The sequence below is a fragment of the Desmodus rotundus genome, chromosome 1, assembly GCF_022682495.2.
Source record: "Desmodus rotundus isolate HL8 chromosome 1, HLdesRot8A.1, whole genome shotgun sequence".
Taxonomy (NCBI): Eukaryota; Metazoa; Chordata; class Mammalia; order Chiroptera; family Phyllostomidae; genus Desmodus; species Desmodus rotundus.
The window spans coordinates 108,558,491-108,581,672 of record NC_071387.1 but is presented as its reverse complement, the minus strand read 5'-3'; the positions used below and the strand labels follow the sequence as shown (position 1 = coordinate 108,581,672).

The 23,182-nt window shown below is 43.6% G+C and overlaps 1 protein-coding gene across 1 annotated transcript in view; it reads left to right on the top strand.

Annotated features, from left to right (window-relative positions):
* Positions 1–20,829, top strand: part of CPPED1 (calcineurin like phosphoesterase domain containing 1) — a 122,483-nt gene extending 101,654 nt beyond the window's left edge. The window contains exon 4 of the mRNA XM_024571388.4: positions 18,008–20,829. Coding sequence (XP_024427156.1) covers positions 18,008–18,237 — 230 coding nt within the window. The 3' untranslated portion in view covers positions 18,238–20,829. The remainder of the gene's footprint in view (positions 1–18,007) is intronic.
* Positions 20,830–23,182: the final 2,353 nt, after the last annotated feature.

The following is a 23,182-nucleotide window of genomic DNA, read 5'->3' as shown; positions in this document are numbered from 1 at the left end:
ACCAGGCTATGAGCCAAAACGTGCCCAGAAGTTCCCCATTTCCTTGTTGTTAAGCTGGCCCACAGTCTTCCACCCCCTCTGGAAGGTGCTCTTACTGGTTTCAGAGTCGCCATCCTCTCGCAGCAGCTCTCTCCTTCAGGATCTGGGGCACGTTGTCCTCAGGCACCGTTCTGCCATCATGAACGGTAGCTTCCTCTCCGTCTCCCACCTTATTGTAGTTTCCATTAAGAGGAGCCTTGAAAGGGAAGAATATAATTTTTATTGATTATTATTTAGATGAGGCAAGGAAAGTGTAACATATTTTTTTAAGGGTTGAAATTGGGGGAGTAGTTTTTCAAAAGAAAGACATCTCTTCTGGTTATAGAATGTGATCTGGCCTTGGGTCTAGGTCATTTCAACAACTAGGCCATTACTTCCTACCCAAGCAAAATAGAAAAAAAGGAGAGGAAAAGAGAGAGTCTCCAGAGGTGGCTGTGAATCCTTAACACAAGCTAGTTGTTTCACACCACAGGGACTGGACATCTGAACAAAAGCCTGAGGTCACCAGATGTTGGTGTGTTTGCACCCACAGGACGAGAAGCAGGAACTCAGGTTTCCCAGCAGTGAGCAGCCCAGGGCCACCGGGTCCCCCAATAATGAAGCCCTCATCAGCCTTCTGTGGCTGCACACGCCCTTCAGAAGGCAGGGACTCAGCTCCACTGCGGGATGGTGGACCCCTCCCCCCAGGTCATGTCACACACAGGCAGGGCTGCTTGACTCAGGTGCTTCCTAACCTGAGCCTCTCCTTGTGCTAATGATCCTGCAGCAAACTGGAACCGATGGCTCCTCCACTGAGGCCTGGCTGCCCTGTGGGCAGAGACGCCTGCCTCCCAGGGTGGTCCCTGCCCCAGGTCCTTGGGCTCTCTCAGAAGCTGCTCTAACACTGCGTGTCCACATCTCCTTGAGCAGTCCCCGGAGGACTGAAATCTCTGAACCACAGGACCTCCCAGTTTAAAATACGGAGTAACCATCTGACAGCCTAGGTTTTACATACCAGAAACACCGTTTTCAGGGTTTTACAGGGTAGCCCTGTATGTCCTGAGCGGAACAATTAAATGATGTAGTGTTGAGAGAATGAGAGCAAGTTGCAGATCCATAGACAGCATATCTCATTTTGTGAAATTCCATGTGTTTGTGCTTATGTGTATTTCTATAGACCTATATCCGATACCTGTAACATTTAAATTAGCTGGATAATACACGTTGAACTCCTAAAATGGGAAGAGATTTCAAGAGATTCTCCTCCTTCTTTATGCTCTATATTTTTACATTTCATTTTATTTTTCAGCAAACATGCATAGCTTTTTTCTTTTAACTTTTTATTCATGAGTATTTTTAATCTTACAGAAAAGCTGCATGAAAAAGAACACCTATCTATATACGCTTTACTCAGATTTATTTGGCATTTTACCACAATTGCTTTATTTTTTTATTATTTGTGAGAGATACTACAAATACATATTTCTTCCTGATCTGAGGGTCAGTTGCATGCCTCATGTGTGTGTTTTCTTATTTCCCTTTTTTCTTACATGAAAGGAAGGCTACTGCATATGTTTTTTTGCACTTTATTCATATAATTTGGGGGGCACTCATGTTACAGAACAGACCCGTGGGGGGGGGGGGCAAACGATATACTATTACCAAAAGGACCCCTCCTTTTTCTCTGGGGGTTCCCCCCCACCTACTAGTTTCACTTTGCCCACCACCAGAGGAAAGCCGTCTCTCAATGCCAGAGATTAGTGAAAAGGAAAAGAATTATTTATTTAAAAGTTATACAGACTTAGAGTAATGACTTAATGTCTTCGTTAAAATACTAAAGTTCTTTAGAACACCCACAGATGCACACAGGCCTTCCTTCTCCCCTTTGCCTGGTCTGGGGTACCATATCTCAGGAAAGTAGAAGTCCGTGGTTCAGGCAGCCCCTCGGTTCCGGCACCATTGGCTGTGTTGCCGCCGCAATCTCCAGTTAATTCAGAGTCATGTGGCACCTTCTTGTGGCTCACCAGCAAGAGTCCTTTCTCCCCTTTTCTTCCAGGCAAAGCCTCTCCTGCTGCCTAAGCCATGTGGTAAAAGGGAGCACCTCAAAGCCACGAGATCCTCCTCTGGCATGCCTGCTGGGCATGGGTTTAAATCCCCACGCCAGTCTTCCTCTGCAGCCCCAATTCTGACTCCTCCCACAATCAGTTACACCTGCCAGCATTCCCATATTCTTCCAGCTTTACTGGGCTGCCGTAGTAAGTCTGGGCAGGCATGGCCCCATGGCTTGGAGCCAATCATCTCCAAGCTCTCACGCAGGCGTTGTAACCAGGGGGAGTTGCTTCCCAGTTATATCCTGGGTTGAAGTCACTCCCAACCCCCTGGCTCAAAGCATGGCCACAGCATTTAACATATCTATGAACCCAGTTAAAGGTTATAGATATGTTAACTGACCATGCCAGAGGTTAGCTGCACAGCTGTTGCTGTCAAAACAGCTCTCAGTGGCCGTGCTCCATGTGTCCCATCCCCCAGCTCAGACTGGGGGTGGTGAGGACAACATATATATATTTTTCTCTAATATTTCCTGAACACCCTGAGTTCTGGGCCCCATTACAAATCCCTATTTGGGCTCCCCCACCTTGGCTGCGTCCTGTGACACTCATTCCACATCACTCGTGGCGATCTTCCTCGTTCTTTACAGCTGCACTGTGTGCACCATAGTTACTCCGACTGCTCTCCTAAAGCATGCATTACTTTTGAAGGCAGAAAGGCAATAAAAATAAATTGTGGAAGGAAAATGTAAAAGCCACTGAAAAGAGTAAGCTGAAGCTGTAATAGAAAGTCTTTGTTCTTTTTGTTTTTTATTGGTTAAGGATATTCTTTATTTTTTTTCTACTTAGTAAACTTAAAAAAAAATTTACTGTTGACACTGTTGCAGATGTCCCCCATTTCACCCCCCTTTGCCCACCTCCACCCAGCCCCTCCCCCTTCCCCTGGTCCTCACCACACTGTTGTCTGTGTCCATGGGTGTGCTGTGCGGGAAGTCAGGGGGCTGGAAGCCCTCAGGTGGCCTCTGCCACTGCAAATGGAGTAACAGGCAGCAGGAGGTCCATTTGACCTTAGGTCAGGATCCCTGAAAGCAGAACCCAAGACGGGGTGGAGGACAAGTGAGGGCCTCCAGGGAGCAGGGAAGTGAGGACGTAGGACAAGGCGAGGAACAAAGCTAAGCCAGGGTAGGTGGTCAACCTGAGAGGGACTTCAGCCTCACCCAGCCAGAGCTCTAGAGCACAGATCCCGCCACAGAGGGGGTCCCGCCTTGAGGTGGGGCAGGGGCCACCTCTCTCAGCCCCCATGTACAATCATCCATAGGAATGCTGAAGAACTCAAAATAATGCACTCAGTTAGGCTCATTCACGGTGCCCTTGTTCCCTTTTTTGCTTTTCTTCCCCCTTTAACATTGTATTGACATGCCATACCAGTAACATACCATTCAATTCACTTATTGAAAGTGTACAATTCAGCGATTTTTGGTACATCCACAGAGTTGTACATCCATCACCACAGTGAACTGTGGGACATCCTCATGACCCTGCAGAGAAACCCTGACCCTGCAGCAGTCACTCCCCCGTTTCCTCCCCAGCCCTCCCCGTCTCTTTACCCTGTTAGTTTTTTTGTTTTTTTTTTTAGTGTAGCCAGTAGAAAATTTAGAATTACACATGAGGTTCCAATTACATTTCCTTGAACAGTGTTGCTCGCTACAGAGCTCTTTCCACTTTATCTTGTCTCCCGAAAAGGACAACTAGGAAGTTGATTCAACAGTATATATTTTCATTGATTGAGTGTAAACTATATGCTGGTTCAATTTATAGTTTCTCTTACTGGTACATGTGTTTACTCTGTAAACCCATTAGCTATTTAATTTCAAGGAAAAATTCAGCAAGCAGTTCCTCTTAACATTTCAGGTCTGAATGACATTTTTAGATGGAAGGAAGGGTGTGGATCCTCTCAGTGTAGGTAGATAAAGAAGCCTCTTTCTGACCATCACAACGGATGTCCTTGCTCATAGAATAAACTGCCGTTTTTGTATTCAGTAAAGCACTGTCCTCTGTTGGGCGAATACGCTTGTCTCCCCTGGTTGGGGGGGCAGTTTTATAAACTAAACTGCAAATTACTGTTTTCTTTATTTTTGAGAGGCTTCTGAGTTTTGAAGAATCAAGAAATCATGACTAAATTTTGATCTCCCAAATGTACTTTTTTTAGATGCTATGCTTTCCCCCCCCCAGTTACTGGGGGTTGCTCTCCTCCCTTTTTTGTAAATACAGTTTTATTGGATTACAGCCACGCCTACATGCTTACTTACTTTCTGGGGCTGCTTCCATGCTCCAAAGGAAGGCAGAGCTGAGTGGTTGCACCAGAGATCCCATGCCCTAAAACATTTACTGTCTGCTCTTGATGGAAAATGTTTGCAGACCCCAGGTCAATTAAGTTACGAATGATCCTTGAAAATATCTTTAATATCCCATTTAAGTCAGCAGGAATGGGAGTGGGGGTGTTGAATGGGTGAGAGGCTGAAACTGGAAGTGCTGGGATGCTTTGATGCTGACCATCAAAGGGAAGGCAGGCACGCACCTGAGCTTGGCACTCAGGTCCACCTCCGTCTAAGCCAGTCTGGTCTAGCCCTCTGGCCTTGCCTCCCCTGCCCTCCGCCTGAGCCGGAATCCGACCTGAAACCCTGGGACTGCCACCCAGTCGTCCCTGGAAAATATACGTAAGACTTTCTCCCCTGTGGACATCTGTTGAGGGTTCAAAAGGCTAGAGGGGAAATACGTGCTGGCAGTGGCCGGTCAGCAGGAGCCTCAGAGCCAGAGCCATTGTTGTTTAGCTCCTGCTGCTTCCTGAACGCACCTGACTCTTGTTCTTTGCTCATATGCCCCATTTGTGATGTGCCTGTATTTTACCTCTATTTGTCAGCTGCTGTGGTTGAAAGCACTGTCTCTGGGTTCAGATCCCGGCCTGCCACTTCCAGGCTGAGGTCGGCAAACTACTGTCTCTACATCTGTGTTCTCATCTGCAAAACTGGCATAATAACCATGCCTTCTTCGCAGGGACATTGAGGAGGTTAACTGACTTAAAAACATATACAGTACTGAGAACAGTGTGTGACAAATAGTGAGTTGTCCATAAATATTACTTATTGCTCATTATTATCACTATAATCATGATTCTACTTCAAATCCCAGATCTAACACAAGCAAAAAACTAGAATAAGTTAGGGGTGGGTTTAGGTCAAAGCCACCACCCCCCACTCCCCCCCACCCCCTGCCGGGAAGCCTCCTGACTGGGCCTGCAGGGCCATGATCCTTGGCCCTTTGCACCTCTGGGCATAGACAGAGCAACTGCTTTTGGGCCAGCCCGACCCAGGTACACATCCTAGCTGTGCGGCTCGGGACAAGGTACTTAACTTCTCTGTGCCTCATCATGTTTTCCTCATAGGGGTCCTCTTGAGGCTTAACTGAGATGGTACGAATTCAAAGTGGGTGGGTGTTCAGTAAATAAAGACTGCTCAACCCTGTTACTGTCACTGTCTGCATTTTATTATGAATAGCTCTCTATATCACTATTTAGATGCAGGCAGGCCTTAAGCTGTCCATTGCTAGGAATGGTCAACTGGGTGCCCCACTACGTTCCAACAATACCTGGCACCCAGAGGGAGCCTGGTGCAAATGCTTGTTGCCTCCATTGGCTGAGGAAGCAGCATCCTGACTCACCCACAGAACATGAAACCAGCCTTTTTCTCTCCCTATTCCCTGGCAGTCCTGGACCCCGGGCACTTTGGCGTTTGGAAAGACACACATGCTGGTGAAAATCAGATAGTGAATGTAGAACTCTTAAACTGGCAACTCAAACCCGTAGCTTAATAGTGAAAAACCTCTGGCTGAATGAGTCTTGACACCAATTTCGTAACAGCAGCTCCACCTTTCAACCCTGCTTCCGAAACACCTGTCCCTCCCCCTTTGCCTGGGCCACCCAGGCCTCTGGCTGCAGCCTCTTAGCTGCCTGCTGAGGAAATGGCTTCCCTGCAGAAAAGGTTATTAATCCCTGCTTTCTCTACATTTATACCCACCCTTTCTTTTTTTTTACTTCCCTTTTTTTTAGACTCACTTTTTTCCGTACCACTGAGAGAATAAATTTGGTGTGACTAATGATTCACAACAGAATTTTCACTCTTTCAGCTGGCAATGAAAAGGTGCATGAGATTCTCATAAATGGATGTATCCTCTGGCAGGATGCTAGTGGGAGCTGTCCAGTTTGAACTTGTTTACAGTTTTCAGGCCTGCATCACACTGTGGCATAGGAAGCCAGTTTCTAATATCAAAATTGTCCCGAGGTATATCCCCATTTCCTGATTGATTCGCGGCAAGTTTCCGATATTAGAATATTAAATCATACAGAGATTGCATCCCAATCCCCTGATTTATTTGAAATGAATTTGAATCAAGGCAGCTTAAAAATAGCTTTTATAGTATCATTATGACTTGATACCATAGAGAAATAAATATGAAGCTAATGCCACAGAAGCCGTCCTCTGCTGATGCAGGGGCTGCTTTTGCTGGGAATTCTTCTCGTGGTTATTTAAGAAGATGCTTGTCATCTCCACACTGCAGTTCATAACTCAAACACAATCTATATGTAATACTCAATTAAGGAACCATAGAGGCATGTTGGCCAGATGACTGATGAACAGCCCGAATGGAAATTCCGCACAGCTCTTGGAAAACACAGCTAAAATCAATCCCCCGTCAGGGAAACCATGACTTATTAATACATTCCCTGCCTCCATTGAGTCATGAATCAATGCTTTCCTATCAAAAGCTTATAGAAAGCCCAGATGGGTAAAACTTCTTATAAGTCCCTGTGGCCTGCTGATGTAAAAGGGCAGAACCGTGACTGGGACCCAAGCCAGCACCTGAGTCTGTCCCATTCCAGCAGTGAGCAGCTGGCTCTGCTCTGGAGGGGGCCTGGCAAAGGGTGAGCACCTGCTGTTTACTGGGTGCTTGTTATGAGCATCCAGACTCTCCTCCAAACCTCCACCCGTGAGGTAGATGTCGTCATTATTCATCTTACAAAGGAGGAAATCAAGGCTCACACAGCTCAGTAACCTGCCACAGGTCCCAAGGCCAGAACCTGCATCTGCAAGGCCAGTTGAGGGCTTGGGCTCTGACATCAGAGTAGCCACGTTCTGATCCTGGCTGCCCTGTTTTCTTACTCTGCGTTAGTTTCTTAACTTCTCCAGGCCTCTGTTTTCTCATCTGTAAAATGAAGATGACTCAAGTCCTTAGGACATAGGTCCATTGGAAGGGTTTAACAAGATGATGGGTGAAAAGCCCTTTAGGTACTCTTCTATTCTCACCCCACTCTGCCTCAGTATTTGTCCTTCCCTGGGGCAAGACGAGGAGAACAGGATCCTGCACTTTCTGCGAGGTGGGAAATAGACTCAGAAACTCACACTACCAAATACTCACTAGGCTTCTGCTTCTGGTTCCCACCCAAGAGGATGCTGCCTCACTTTGCACCCTGAGTCTCATCCCTGTGTTCCGGTTTTCACTAGGCTAACCAGAGATAACTCAGCGCTTTGGACTCTGCTCCAGAACCGAGAGAGTGGAGAGTTCTTCCTATGCTCCTACTTTCAAAGCAGACCCAAGTCTGTAGGGCTGACTGAAAGCCTGGGCTCTGACATCAGAATTCCCGCATAGCCTCTGGCCTGACCAGCCCTTTGTAAACTTACTACTTGATCATTGCGTGCCTTCTCATTCAGGACCCAAAGTGTCAAGTTCCTCATTGTAACAGGGCGGGGCAGGGGAGGAGGGGAGCTCTTTTCCCAGAGGAAAGAATGTCCAGGACACAGTGGCTCTGCTCACTGATGGCCTCTTTCATCTTTATTTCTAGTTCTCTGTAGGCATCTTTGCTCATGTAAGAATCTGCGGCATCCCTCGAATCTCTAGATTGCTTTGGGTAGTATGGACATTTTAATGATGTTAATTCTTCCAATCCACGAACACAATATATGCTTCCATTTATTTGTATTTTCCTCAATTTCTTTCTTCAGTGTTGTGTAGTTTTCTGAGTACAGGTCTTTTACCTCCTTGGTTAAGTTTATTCCTAGGTACTTTGTTTTTCTTGTTGCAAGTGGGATTTTTCCCTAGTTTCTGTTTCTGATATTTCATTGTTGGTGTCCAAAAATGCATCCAATTTCTGAATATTGACTTTGTAACCCAGAACTGGAGAGTATTATGCTAAGTGAAATAAACCAAGTGGCAAAAGACAAATACCATGTGATCTCACCTATAAGTGGAACCTGATGAACAAAACAAACTAATGAGCAAAACAGAACCAGAGGTATCAAATAAGGAACAGACTGACAGGGACCAGAGGGGAGGGGGTTGGGGGAAAGAAGGGGAAGGGTCTAGTCAAGGAACAGGTATAAATGGCCCATGGACATAAACAACAGTGTGGGGACTGACTGTGGGAGCCGGGGGTGGGAGGGGAAGGGGAGAGCAATGGGGGAAAATTGGGACAACTCTAATAGAACAGCAATCTAAAAAAAGAGACTCTGCATTCAGTCACATTTTCTGTGATTTGGGGCATTAGCAGTAAATCGTGAGCCCCAGGGGCCTGGAGTGGGAAGATGGATGGGACCATGCATTGCAGAGAAGTCCTGCTGCCCACGGTCCACTGAGATCTGCTCTGAAAGTTCCACTGGTCACTTGAACAATCCCATTAATGCTCCTGTCTCTGCAAGTGCCAATTAATATGGCATGAAATTTAAACGTAAATGAGTTTTCACAGCTAATTACAGCTAATGTGAACTCCTTTCAAAATTGCCAAACATTCCTTCCAGAATAGTAGTTTGCAACTATGAATTAGGCGTAAAGAGCCAAATTTCATAAACATAAGTTAGCATACAACAAAATAATAGTAATGCTAAGTGCTTTCTGACTGGCCATTAGGAGCTCCTTGAGGCGGGACTAATAGCACACGCTTTCATTTGGGTCTCTGATGGCCACAAGCCTTTGAAACCCCAGGAAAGCAGCAGAGGAAGCAGCCATTTCCATGGCCCTTCAGCCCAGTGATCGGGAGCCGTCTGTGGCTCCATTTGCAGCGAGGACCCATGCAGCACCCAACCCAGTGGTTCCAGCTGCAGCTCTTGAAGGAACCACGCAGCTCAGGCCCTGGGATGGTGGCGCCTCCATATATTCTGTCATCGTTTTCCTTGTCCGTCTGTCACGCCGCCGCTGTGTGTTCATCTCACCTTCGTGTTCGTGATTGCCAGGTCAATTCAGGATCGCTGCAAACACTGCAGTAGTGAGAAGGTACAAAGCGATGCTGCCCTCGCTGGTGCCACCCAGCAAATCTCACCGCGAAGTCCCCGGTGTGAGGAGTTGAGTGGAGAGTTCTCCCCCATTCAGTTGGGGTGCACAGACACATTCGCACATACCCCTTACACATCCTTTATCTTTATTTATTAATTTTTTTTACAAAATCAGGATCACATACTTTTTTACATCTTTCTGTTCAGACTGAGTATTTGGTGCCTTCCAATGTCAGCATATGTTAATTACCTCTTTGTTTAATATACATGCTGTAATTTATCCAGTCTCCCGTAAGTGCACATCACAAACAGTGCCTCAGTGCACACTGCGCTGCGTTTCCCCCCACAAACACAGCTCAGCTGTACCTGCCGACCCGCCCCCGGCTGTTCCTGAGGGTAAGTATCCATGAAAATGGCGGCGCTGGGCCAAGGGCACAATAAAATGAGAGGAGATAGCATCCAGTCACACTCTGAAATGAACTGTATCTGTTTATATCTAATAATAGTGGCAGGCTGGCCAAATGTCCATTTAGTTTTTTCCGGAAAATAGACGACACATTTTTTCATTTTCACCAGGAACTTTATTGGTTCGGATATTCTGAGTATGTTGGCTATCTCCCACTGTTGGCTTCTAGTGGGTAGAGGCCAGGGGTGCTGCTGACCATCTTCCAATGCATAGCACAGCCCCACAGCAAAGAATTATTTGGCCAAAATGTCAGCAGTACCAAGAAAGTTCACAAACCACTTTTGACATGTTCAGTCAGTCATAGCACCTTTTCCATACGCTGCACAAATCTTTTTTTGAGTTTCAGTTGTGTTTTTACCTTTCTTGAAATACTAAGGCATAATATGCCAAAAATGTTGCATATTTTCTTCCATCTTCAATATTAAAATGGCTACACAAAAATCACCAATTTTGATGAGTTTTTTTAATGCACACTAATGTGACAGCTGTCACAATACAATCTAACAAAATTGTTTCGAACTAAGTTAAAGACAACTAAGCACTTCTAGGGCCGTCCTATGGGAAAAATCTAAGTTTTTAGCCAACCCAGTAAATGGAAATAGCTGTTTCTCTGTGCCCATGGCTGTAGGGAAACCTGGGCCCCAGGTCCTGCTACATGCTTGTGGCTATGACCTCGAGTGCTCTGTCAAAAGTCTCCCAGAATCCTTCTGACCAGCAACAGCTGCTGTAAACATTTTGCACGTACTTCCTTCATACCTTTTTGAGTCGTTGTCAAATGCAGAACAGTTCCATCACCACAAGGGTCCCTCCTACAGCCACACCCACTCCCAACTCCTTTCATCTTTGCTCCTGACTCTCAGCAACCGTGTCGATAATTTTCTCATTTCAAGAGTGTGACATAAATGGAACCATGCGGTATGAAACCTTTTTGGCTTTGTCTAATCATTATTCTTTCCTTGCTATCCAACAAGTTGTGTGTATCAGTAGTTTCTTCCTTTTCATTGCTGAGTAGTAGTTCATGGTGCAGGTGTAGTAGTTTAACCATTCGCCCTTTAAAGGGCATGTTTCCATTTTCTGGCTCTTACACCTAAAGCTGCCATGAATATCTACGTGCAGGTTTTTCAGCGAAAATAACTTCACTTCTCTGGCACAAATGTCCAAGAGGTCTGTTGCTAGGTCATCTGGTAATTGCTTCTCAGTTTTATAAGAAACCGCTAGACAATTTTCCAGAGTGGCCGTACGTATTTATATTCCGTCAGCCCTGTGAGAGCGGTCCAGTTTCTGCCCTCCAGAGCCAGCATCTGTGTAACATTTTTAAATTTGGGGTTGGTTGGTTGGTTATTGTAGTTATTGGGATTCCCCCCCTCTTTGCAGATTAAAACTATGTATTCGACTTCTGTTCTTCTGGAAATTAACATGATTTTTTAAAATAAACTTTTAAATTTTGGAGCAATTTTAGAATTACATAAAAATTACAAATATACCCCCTACCCACTTTCTCCCACTACTAATAACTTATGAGTATGCTATACAAGGTCTACCTGGGAAAAGTACAGCTATTGTTAATATAACAAGAACAGTTTGCACAACATCGATGTAGCCTGGCAGCCAAGGAGAGTGGACTGGAATGTGCATGTGTGAACAAGGATGACTTCACTGTACTAGTCAGTGGGGGCAGTAGATGCCACTGAGTGAGCATGTGTACTTTGTGGCCATTGCATTCCAAATGACTGAGCGAGTAGAGCAACAAATCTACATCAAATTTTGTGTTAAGCTTGAACGTTCTGCTGCGGAAACTATTCAGATGATTCAGAAGGCTTTCAGGGATGATGCAACAAGTGCAGCGCAATTAAAAGTGTGGCATGAATGCTTCAAAGATGGTTGAGAATCCACGTTCTGGAGGTCCTGCAGCCAAGAGAACACCTGAGAATGTTGAACGTGACTCAGCGTTCCCAGCAGACCAGATTTGGCTCTCTGTGACTTCCGGCTGTTCCCAAAACTAAAATCACCTTTGAAAGGGAAGAGATTTCAGACTGTCGATGAGATTCAGGAAAATATAACAGGGCAGCTGACTGCAGTGTTTTGAACCGTGTGAGGTCCCAAGGTGCCCACTTTGAAGAGGACTGAGGCATCGTTGTCCTATGTGCAGTGTTTCTGGTATCTTCTTCAATAAATCCCTCTATTTTTCATCGCCTGTGGCTGGATACTTTCTGGACAGGCCTCGTATAAACTCCATAATCAGATTCCCTTACTTTTTACCTAATGTCCTTCTTCTGCTCAGGATCCCACCTAGCGTGCCACATTGTAACTAGTCATCATACTTCTTAGTCTCCTTTTGGCTGTGACAGTTTCTCAAACTTCCCTTGTTTTTAGTGACCTTGACCATTTTGAGAAGTACCGGTCAGCATTTATAGAATGATGTCTCTCTCTTGGGATGTCTGATGTCTTTCTCGTGCTGGGGTTATGGATTTGGGAAGACCACACAGGTGAAGTGCCATTCCCATCACTGTCATACTGAGGACGCATGCTACCAACATGACGTGTTACCACTGTTGGTGTCTGTTCGGTTTCTCCACTGTGAACGTACTCTGGGAATGAAGGCACTACCAATAGTCCACACACACGTGAGGGCTGAGGAGTTTCGCTCCACTTCCTTGGGGGCAGAATATCCATGTAAAGTACTTGCTATTCTTCAGTATGGAAGCTTCGTGTCTTTTTCCCACCTGTAGTTATTTATTTAATCATTTATATTAGTTGGATTCATGGATTTTTTATATTTTGAGTTAAAAATTAATACTAGTTTGCCCTGACTGGTGTGGCTCAGTGGGCTGGGCATTGTCCTGCAAACCGAAAGGTCACCGGTTCAATTCCCAGTCAGGGCACATGCCTGGTTGTGGGCCAGGTCCCTGGATGGGGGTGTGGGAGAGGCAATCGATCGATGTTTCTCTCACTCATTGATGTTTCTCTGTCTCTCTTTCTCACTCCCTTCCCTTTTCTCTAAAAATAAATAAGTAAAATCTTAAAAATACTGTTTTGTTTTTTTGTTAAGTTTGGCCGTGGGGAGCTCTTTCAGTTGGCTATTGTGTCCCTTAGACATGCCCCCATTATTGTGAGTTTTTGAGCTCTTGCTTACTTTCTGGCTGTACTAGAATATTTCCTGCCCCAGCCCTGCAGTCAGCCATTTCTCCGCGGATCCACAGTTTGTCTTGTTGCAGAATGGTGTGAGAAGCCAGTGTCTGGACACTCAGCGTGCTCGTTGCTAGTATGTGTCCCTGCTTCTCAGACACTCTCAGCTGACAGCAAGGAAAAGTGTGTCTGAATACTACCCTGTGTTAACACACCAGTAAATATTTCTGTATTAACCATTTGCTTCAGTATTAAGCTAAATATGAGTTTATACAAATGTGTTCAACTCTAATCTATCACCACACGGATCATTCTAGCCTTCTCCCTTTCCCCTACGTTTTCTTTTCTGCATGTTTTATTGAGCTGTATAATTCACACACCATAAAATGTACGTGTTTAAAGTATAAAATTCACTGGTTTTACTACACTCACAAGGCTGTGCAACCACCACTGCTGTCCGGTTTTACCAGACCACTTCGCCACTCCATGAGGAAACACCGTACCCCTTAGTAATCAATCACTCTCCACTCATCACCTCCTCTCTTCCCCCAGCCCTGGACAGTAATCTCCTTTCTTTCTCTATGGATTAGCTGATTCCGGGCATTTTATATTAATTATTCACACATCATAGGGCATTTTGTATCTGACTTGTTTCCTTTAGCATGATGTTTTTGGGGTCAGTCCATGTTGTAGTATGTATTAGTACTTGTTTTCTTTCAGCGGCTGAACAATATTCCATTAAGTGGGTGTACCATGTACCACATTTTGTCTATCCATGCATCAGTTAGTGGACGTTTAGGTTGTTTATACTGTTAGGCTGTTGTGAATAATGCTGCTGTGGAGATCTATGTGCCAGTTTTGCACTAATGTATGTTTTCATTTCTCTTGACTGTAGAACTAGGAGTGAAATTGCTGGGTCACACAGTAACTGCATGTTTAACATTTTGAGGAGTTGTCAAAGTGTTTTTCCAAAACTGCTGCACCATTTTACATTCCCACTAGCACTGTGTGAAGGTTCCAATTTTTCCAAATCTCTGTGAACACTTTATTTTCTATCTTTTTTATTATAGCCATTTTGGTGGGTGTGAAGTGATGTCTCACTGTGGTTTTGATTTGCATTTCCCTGATGGTTGATGGTGTTGAACATCTTTTGATATGCTTATTGGCCATTTGTATATCTTCTTTGGAGAAGTGTTTGTTCATATTCTTTGCCCATTTGTTGATTTGGTTATTTGTGTGTGTGTGTGTGTGTATATGTGAGAGAGACAGACAGACAGACAGACAGAAGGGTGTATTTCCTTAGCCACAGTGACAAAAGAACAGTGATTTGGGTAGGGGTCAGGGGATGGGAAAGCTATTAAACGTAGTGAAGAAATTACACAGGCCTGAAGAAACTATTCAAAGGAAGAATGAAATAGAATTATATCATGAAATAGAATCCTGCTTCTGATAAAACACAAATCAGCTTGAATTTATGAATAATCAGCAGGATTCAAAATGACTATTTTCAACTGCAATCTCATTCTTAATATTCTCCCAGAATCCTGACTCCTGAGAAAAGCAGAGCAAATATGACCAAAGGTTTCAGAACCTTTTTTTCCAACATTATCCCATCAGCCATCAGAAGGTAATTAAAGATTTCGCTATGGCAGATTCCAAGCTCCAAAGTCAGGGCTTTCCATTGTCTGTCCTGCTGTCCATTTTAGTTGAGCTAATGAAAGCTTCTGACATCACAATTTAAACTCCTCAAGATAAACCAGAGGAAGAAATCCCATTTACTTCCCTGCTAGGTTCAAAACTATGTTTCATTTTTAAAGTAGTTCCATATCCTGCTATGCACTGTTATAAACTCTGATGAAATAACGGTTTCAAATAGCTGACAAATGTATGGACCTCTTAATGTGCAAAACCAAATAATTCCTAAAAGAGTTGCAATCTTTTATAAATAACCTATAAATTTTCCTGTAAATACAAAAATATTTGAGGGAATTGTTAAAGCCCGTACTTAATGCAATACACAGGAAAAGGAGGGGCTGGGAATCACCCAATTTAAGACCTACCTTAGCTGATTTCTGCACCCTTTTTGGTGAGGTTTAATCGTACTCTGGAAGCCTGTGCTTTTCCTGTCCCCAGAAGGTGACCACAAGCCTTCTGGTTATTTCTTTTTATTTTTGAATTCTAAGAGTTCTTTTATTTTCTGGATATGTTAGACCCTTATCAGATATAAGATTTGCAAATGTTTTCTCCCATTCCGTGGGTTATATTTTCATTTTTTTGATAATGTTCTTTTTCAATTTTTTATGAAAACAAATTTATTATATTGACAGTGAAATTCAACTTTTTTTATTCCCATCCCTCCACTCCCCTTGCTGTTTGGCAACTTGTTTCCTGTATCTGTGGGTCTGTTTCTGCTTTGTTTGTCCCTTTATTTTTGTATTTTAGATTCCACATACAGGTGAAGTCATGTGGTATTTGTCTTTCTCTGCTTCACTTACTTCACTTATATATCTGAATAATGTTCCATTGTGTGTGTGTTTGTGTGTGTGTATATATTACATTATATTATATTATATATTATTATAATATATAATATATATTTTTTCCCACATCTTCTTTATCCATTCATCTACTGATGGATATCTAGGTTGCTTTCATATCTTGACTATTACTGGTGATAATGCAATATACATAGGGATGCGTAATCTTTTTGAATTGGTGTTTTGTTTCTTTGGATAAAAACCCAGAAGTGGAATTCCTGGGTCATATAGCCCCTGTATTTTTAATTTTTTGAGGACCCTCCATACTGTTTTTCACAGTGGCTGCACTGATTTACACTCCCACCAACAGTGTACAAGGGCTCCCTCTCCACATCCTCACCAATACATATTTGTTGACTTTTTGATGGTAGCCATTCTGACCAGTGTGAGGCAGTATCTTGTGGTTTTCAATTTGCAGCTCCCTCATGATTAGTGATGTTGAACATCTCTTCTTTGTTTGTTGGACACTTCTATGTCTTCTTGGGAGAAATGTCTATTCAGGTACACTTTCCATTTTTTAATTGGATTGGATCTTTTTGATGTTAAGTTGTCTGAGTTCCTTATATATTTTAGATATTAACCCCTTATCTGATGTATCATTGGCAAATATCTTCTTCCATTCAGTAGATTGTCTTTTTGTTTCATTGATGGTTTCCTTCACTGTGCAAAAACTTTTCAGTTTGATGAAGTCCTATTTGTTTATTTTCTTATTTGCTTCCCTTGCTTGATGAGACATATCCAAAAAAAATATTGCTAAGAGTTTATTGCCTATGCTTTCTGCTAGGAGTTTTAGGGTTTCAGGTCTTACCCTTTAGAGCCTTACTTCATTTTGTGTTTATTTTTTATATGGTATAAGAAAGTGATCTAGTTTCATATTTTTGCATGTATCTGTCCAGTTTTCCCAACGTTGCTTATTGAATAGGCTGCCTTTACCTCATTGAATATCCTTTCCTCCTTTGTTATAGACGAATTGTGTAAGCAAGGATTTATTTCTGGCTCTCTATTCTATTCCATTGATCTATATATCTGGTTTTATGCCAGTATCATGCTGTTTTGATTATTGTAGTTTTCTAGTATAGTTTGATGTAATGGAACATTGTACTTCCCACTTGGTACTTTCTCAACATTTCTTTGGCTATTTGGGATCTTTTGTGGTTCCATATAAATTTTAGGATTAGTTATTCTAATTCTGAGAAGAATATCATTGGTATTTTAATAGGGATTGCATTGAATCTATATATTGCTTTAAGTAGTAAGGACATTTTAACAATATTAATGCCTTCAGTCCATGACAAAGGTATATCTTTCAATTTATTTGTGTCTTCCTTCAGTGAAGGTTTGGAAGTCGTAAACTTTACCACTTTGGGCATAGTCTATATGTCCAAACATGTATTTGTCTTGCCTTAAACTTGAATGATGGTTTAGCTAGGTATAAAATTTGAAAATTTGAAAAATCACTATTTTGCAGGTATAACTCCTTGATTCTGCTTTTGCTGAGATGCCTGCTATCTAATTGTCAGTCCTTTGAAATATTTTACCATGTTATCTTAAGGTTTTTCTCTTTGATGCCCCATAATTTTACTATGATATGGAAAATTCTCATCTATTATTTCCTCAGTAGCCTTACTACTGTTTCCTCCTTTCTCCTGTTTGAGTTTCTCTTAAGCATCCATTGATACCTCTTAATATGTCCTTTGGGTTCTTTGATTGTTATATCACTTGTGTCTGGATCTCTGTGTTGTCTTCTGATTCATTTCCTCACTTCTACCTTTTAATTCACTAATACCGCATGAGTACCTGTTTAACATATCAGCACAACACTGCCCTGGCCCCAGGCATCAGGCAACAGCGGTTGTTTTTCAGTCTCCTTCCAAAAACAGAGGCGCTCCTGCCACCTCTGTTTCAAACAGAGCCAGTCACTCTCGACAATCTTATAATAAGAGCTTAACCCCCAGAAACATTATAACCCCACTCATTACTCTGCCTTCCTGTTTTGTTCTGGTCCACAGCACTATTTATTTTTATGTTGAGGCCGCCTCTGCCTTTGGTTTTCTTTTTTATGTTTTATCCACCCTTGCTTTAAGGTTGGAGGGAGGATGTACATTAAATATTGAACATGCTGTGCTTTCTTGACTAGAACTCCATAAAGGTTATTTTTTGTAGACATATAACTTTGATCACATGGCTACTCATATTGCCCTCAAAATATTTCCTTCAGCCTTCTTCATCTCTCCCAACGTCATTCACCTTCTCTTCCTTTTCTGTTCTTCTTCCCTAATACTTTCTGGTACTAGTTATGAGATACATGTAACGTATTGTATATATGAGTTATCCTTGAAAAGATTCTGGATGTCACATGTGCTGCCTTCTTATTTGTCATGTACTGAATAGTATTATGCACGTAATACAATATATTGTTCAAACAAGAAAACATTAGGGCCCTGAATTTACCTAAGTCGAAATCCCCCTAATGTTTTTTTTCCTTCCCTGCAGGTGTCAAAGCTGTGTTCTCAGGCCACTACCACAGGAATGCCGGGGGCACCTACCAGAACCTTGACATGGTGGTGTCATCTGCCATCGGGTGCCAGCTGGGCGAAGATCCCCACGGGCTCCGAGTCGTGGTGGTCACTGCTGAGAAAATCGTTCATCGGTACTACAGTTTAGATGAGCTGAGTGAGAACGGAATAGAAGATGACCTTATGGATTTGATGAAGAAAAAATGATTGCCATTATGATCCATTCACTTTTCACTTCCACTATTTTTTAATTTTTGCCAAAAGGAGCAGCTGCACACAACCACTTATTGAATATAAAAGTATATCAAGCAGATTTGTGAATGTGTGCCCTTCTGCATAATTCAGAGAGCTGGGCCCTATCCTAAATTACATTTGAAATAGAAATGCCCTCCCTTTAAAAAAGAGAAGGGGGTGAGGGTTGGAGCCTGGGAATGAAAGAATAAATAATATTGCAACATCTCTGCGTGAGTGTTTGACTAAACTCTCCTGATGATGTGTTTTTCAACTTTCTCAAGTTCTCTGCTTTTGAATGAAATTGTTTTCTCATAGCACATGGTGAATGTCTACCTATGGGCCTCAATCCCAACTTGACAACCAAGTGCCATCTTTGATAATTCCTTGAACAAACTGCATGTGATCATGTTAAATTGTAGTCGTGACTCCCACACGGGGCAAACCAAAAATCATCGCCTTTCCCTCCTTACAAAACAATTGTCCCCGAGCACCAGAGCCATGCAGACTCATTTTAACAAGGACTCTGGCGGGGGGCAACATTTGCTGTTAAATGCTGAGACTTCTCTGATGACTGGTGATGCGGTTGATAGAAGTCAAAGCTTGAGTTGGCCTTCTGGTGACTAGAAAAGTCACCTTTGCACATAAATTAGCCTTTCATAAAAACCTCATCCAACAGAACAGAACCAGGGCCCTGGTGTGCCTCCGCTGCTGTCGCTCAGCAGCACCTTCTGGTTTATTCATTCGCCTTGGCTGCTGCGGTAACTCCACAGGTTGGTGTCCTCATGCGATCAGAATGACCCTCCCTTCACGACACTCACTGTGTCTGCTTTGACAGAAAAAGTGGGAGTTGATGCAAGATTGCTCAAAAGAAACAAAGCAGAAATTTCCGTGGGGCAAAAACCGCGTTTAGCCGCTGCCTTGGACTTGGCACCCACTCTGCTTAAAGGCGCCGGTGCAGTGGCGCGTGTATGGTTGAAATCAGCGTTGCTGGCATGCGGTCAGCTGCTTTGCTGCGTCTCCTCCGCACCCCTGACGGACGTGGAGCGCAGGTGCTGCCAGCGCTGCCAGGTCATCCCACGGCCTTACGCCGCAGCGGCCAGCTACCCTGCAATGCCTTCGACAGCCGGCTGCTTACAAATGAACTGCAAAATATGTTAAATTAAAAGAGTTTCTTGTTAAGAAGTTTTAGTCAATGCAGCGAAACCATGAAAAATTAAATAGATAATTGGATATGTAAATTCATGAGGAACAAAAGGCAAAAAGTTAATTTCACTAGAGATCGGTGACACATCAGAGCGCACTGTTATGTGGCACAAGAAAATTAAAAATTTTCAAAATTAGAATGCTCTTGTTTTAGGGTTTTGCTACATTCTTGCCTTGTATTCATTTTTCTTTACAACAGGTGTGGATGTGAGAGTTCAAGGGGAGGAAATTCAGTAAGTGGCATAATAAGCCACACGTGTGAGGCTGTGGGCTGTGGCAACACTGAGCCTCAGCTACCACGGTTGTGTACCAGGGTCCAAAGCGCAGAGTAGGGCTCCTGGGGGAAATGGGAAGAGTTCCGTCACAGCAGACTGATGGAGCCGTCTTTGTTGTGTTATGTGGCACTTGAGTTTTGGGGGAAGGATTCAGAGATAATTAATGGAAATTAAATTTACTGAGCCACCTTCCCCAAAACCTAGTAAGTATAAGAATTGATTCAAAACACAGCAAGAATATGCTAAGAGTAGGGAATCAGATGAAATTCTTACCATTTTTAAAGTAACCAGACAGCAATGTTCCCAGTGGTGAGATGTTCAGAAAAGAAGTTAGGGAATGATTTTGTAAATAAGCATGTATCATTCTAATAATAAGCACTAATATGTTCATTTATGATTTCTTTTTCTTTAAAAAAAGAATATTAAGTGCCTTATACTGTGAAAAACAAGAAAACACTCAGTGATCATAAGAACTATGGTTTTTTAATGTCCCTTATATGCCAAATGCTGTCGGTTCAGAGAGGTGCTGCCGCCTGGCCAAGCTCATGCAGCTTATCTGCGGGCAAGGAAGGGTTGGGATGCGAGCACTTGGCTGTTAAGCTCATGCTCCTTAATACTGTCCTCTCTTTCCTGGAAAATGTTTTTAATGAGTGAGACTTCGTACCAGCTCAGCCCAGGACAACCCTACAACATTCAGCCCCCTTGGCCATCTTCCCCGGACGAGAACCCAGTGTTAGCGGGAGGACCCGGGACTTCATCCCAGGGTTTGCGAAGCCTCAGCCAGGCCCAGAGTCCCTTCTCCACACTACACCAGGTTTACGGTGGCAACATCTGTCCAAGGGGCAGAATGTTCCAGATGGGGAATTTTCACTGGAGGACACTGGAAAACAGAAACGAACTGCAGTGGGCCACAGGACACACCTCTGCCCACCTGGGAAAGGCAGTAAGTGCCTGTCAGATGACACTGCACTCCTGCTTTATAGTTCCCAACCCAGGGGGCGGGAACTCTAGGGTCTCTCAAGGCAAGGAGTGCTACCTAATTAATGCTCCCCCCGCCCCATTAATCATTTTAATTGGAAAAATTAGGGGGCTGCCAAAAGGGAAAGGTGGTTTAAAGTGACCTAAAATTGGATTGCCAAGACTCGAAAGAGCAAGTTTGCCGACAAGGAGAGATGACATCTGATTGCGTTCACTTTTTCCAGTAAGGTTATCTCTAGCCTTCCAGTGTGTTTTTCCTCAGCCCGGAGACAAGTAAACTTTCCTGAACCAGCAAACAGACAGAACATTTCATAATGTCTTGTGCTTCTCAGCATTACCAGGTTGTTAGTCCCTGAGAGTTAAAGGCAAACATACCATTTACCTGACATGCCTGCAGAAGATACCAAGTTACGTATATCTGTAGAAACTATATTTACACAATACAGTCTAATGTTACAGTCTGTTTTCTAACGTGAAATCTATTGAGAAAAGGTAGCAAAGATATCATTTGCATTTATTTGAACTCTGAAAATGTATTCCCCAAGTAGTGTCTAGAACAGGGTAGTGCAGTCGTGAAGTACTCTATTGAGCTGGGGGCGCGGGGAGATGATTGAGGAGTAAATTGTCAAGGCAAGTTCTGTGAAAAGCTTTGTGCAATAGACACCAGGGATTTCTTGTTGTGATGACCTTAGCAGTTTTGGTTGCACGTGCAAAAGGGTTTATGGTTGTAAAGAAATTGACTGAACACGAATAATTACAAGATACCTTTCATTATTCTTCATTATTCTGATGCTTGTCTTTAAAAAATAATTTTCTTCAATAAAGTAACTTTGCACCTCATGTAGATGAAAGTCCAGACTCTTCCCTGGGACTTTCCAGGGCCTGCTCACTCGGCCCCAAACCCACCTCGCGGCTTTGTCAGTACTGCCTGGCCCTCACTGACTATCCCACTGCCCTTTGCGCTTGGTGTTTCCGCTGATGGAAATTAGCTTCTTTTTTAACAAACCATTTATGTATTTGTTTGTTTGTTTGTTTGTTTACTGTAGAGAGAGAGGAAGGGAGGGAGAAAGAGAGGGAGAGAAACATCGATGTGTAAGAGAAACCATTCAGTTGCCTCTTGCATGACCCCAACCGGTACCTGGCCTGCAACCCAGACATATACCCTGACCCGGAATCAAACCAGTGACCTTTTGGTTTGCAGGACAGTGCCCAACCCCCTGAGCCACACCACTCAAGAGGAATTAGCTTCTTGTCATCGTTTAGAGTGGCCACCCCTCACTGCCCTGCCTGTGGTCATGCTCCTCATCCCCAGGTATCACCTCCTCGCTCCCTTGTTAGTTTCCCTCGTAGCGCCTCGGGAGGAAATCTTGTTTCGTGCTCTGGGTGCATGTCCCCAGCAGAACGCACGTTCCAGAACAGCAAGGTTGCTTTCCGTCTCTTCTGCTCTCTTCCTGTGCTCTGGGTGCATGTCCCCAGCAGAACGCACGTTCCAGAACAGCAAGGTTGCTTTCCGTCTCTTCTGCTCTCTTCCCAATGCCCAGAACTGTGCCTGGGCCACAGGGTAGCTGCTCAATGGATACTTGACAATGAATGAGGAATAAAGTGATCAAAGACATGCTCATAGAGCAATGTTAATTATCACTATGAGCACTCAGTACAGGGGAGGACGGAGGGAGGGGAGGTCGGATTCCTAAGTCTTGTGGTAGTTCTTTTGGGATCGTCCTCAAATATAGGTATTGCCAGTGGGTCAATAAATAACTAACATGTAAGTGGTTCTCTGCTCACACGGAGAAACTGGGGATAACGTGGGAAGTGCTTTTACCTTAGTATTGCTAAACCAGCTCACTGGACCAGTACTACACCAGTTACCAAATCAGATGAGTCCAGAGAAAGGGCTGATTCTAGACTAAAGCTTACATGGGAATATGTAAAATAAAATGGCTAGTGTAAATGCAACTGTAAAACTCAGAAGACAGTGAAAAAGGTTTCTTGAAAGTGCTGCCCGGAGAGGTTATGTGGATGAATGGGATTCCCAGGAAAACTGAGCAGCACCAGAAGACACCTAAGGACAGAACCTTAAAATAGACCTGTAGGGAACTTTTTTGTTTCAGCAAATGAAGAGAAAGATGGAAGCCACAAAAGTAGTGAAGGGAGATCTTTTTTTACAGTTCAGACCGATGCACACTGAACAAGCAGGAAAAGGAATTGACTTCACCTGGAGTTTGTTGGTCTAAGCCCTCACAGACCAGCCGGCTCCAGCGGATAACTACAAACTTAAAACTACCTGGGGGTTCGGAGAGTGAACAAAAGCAGGGAACTCAAAACTCCTCTCTCTACCCCCCACACTCCCTGCCCCGAGGGCAAACCACAATTGTAGAGCAGCACATCAGGGATGGGAGCCATTTTTATCAAAAAGACCACCGTCTATTTAAGCCAAAGTCACTGGAGAGCGAGGAGTCCCC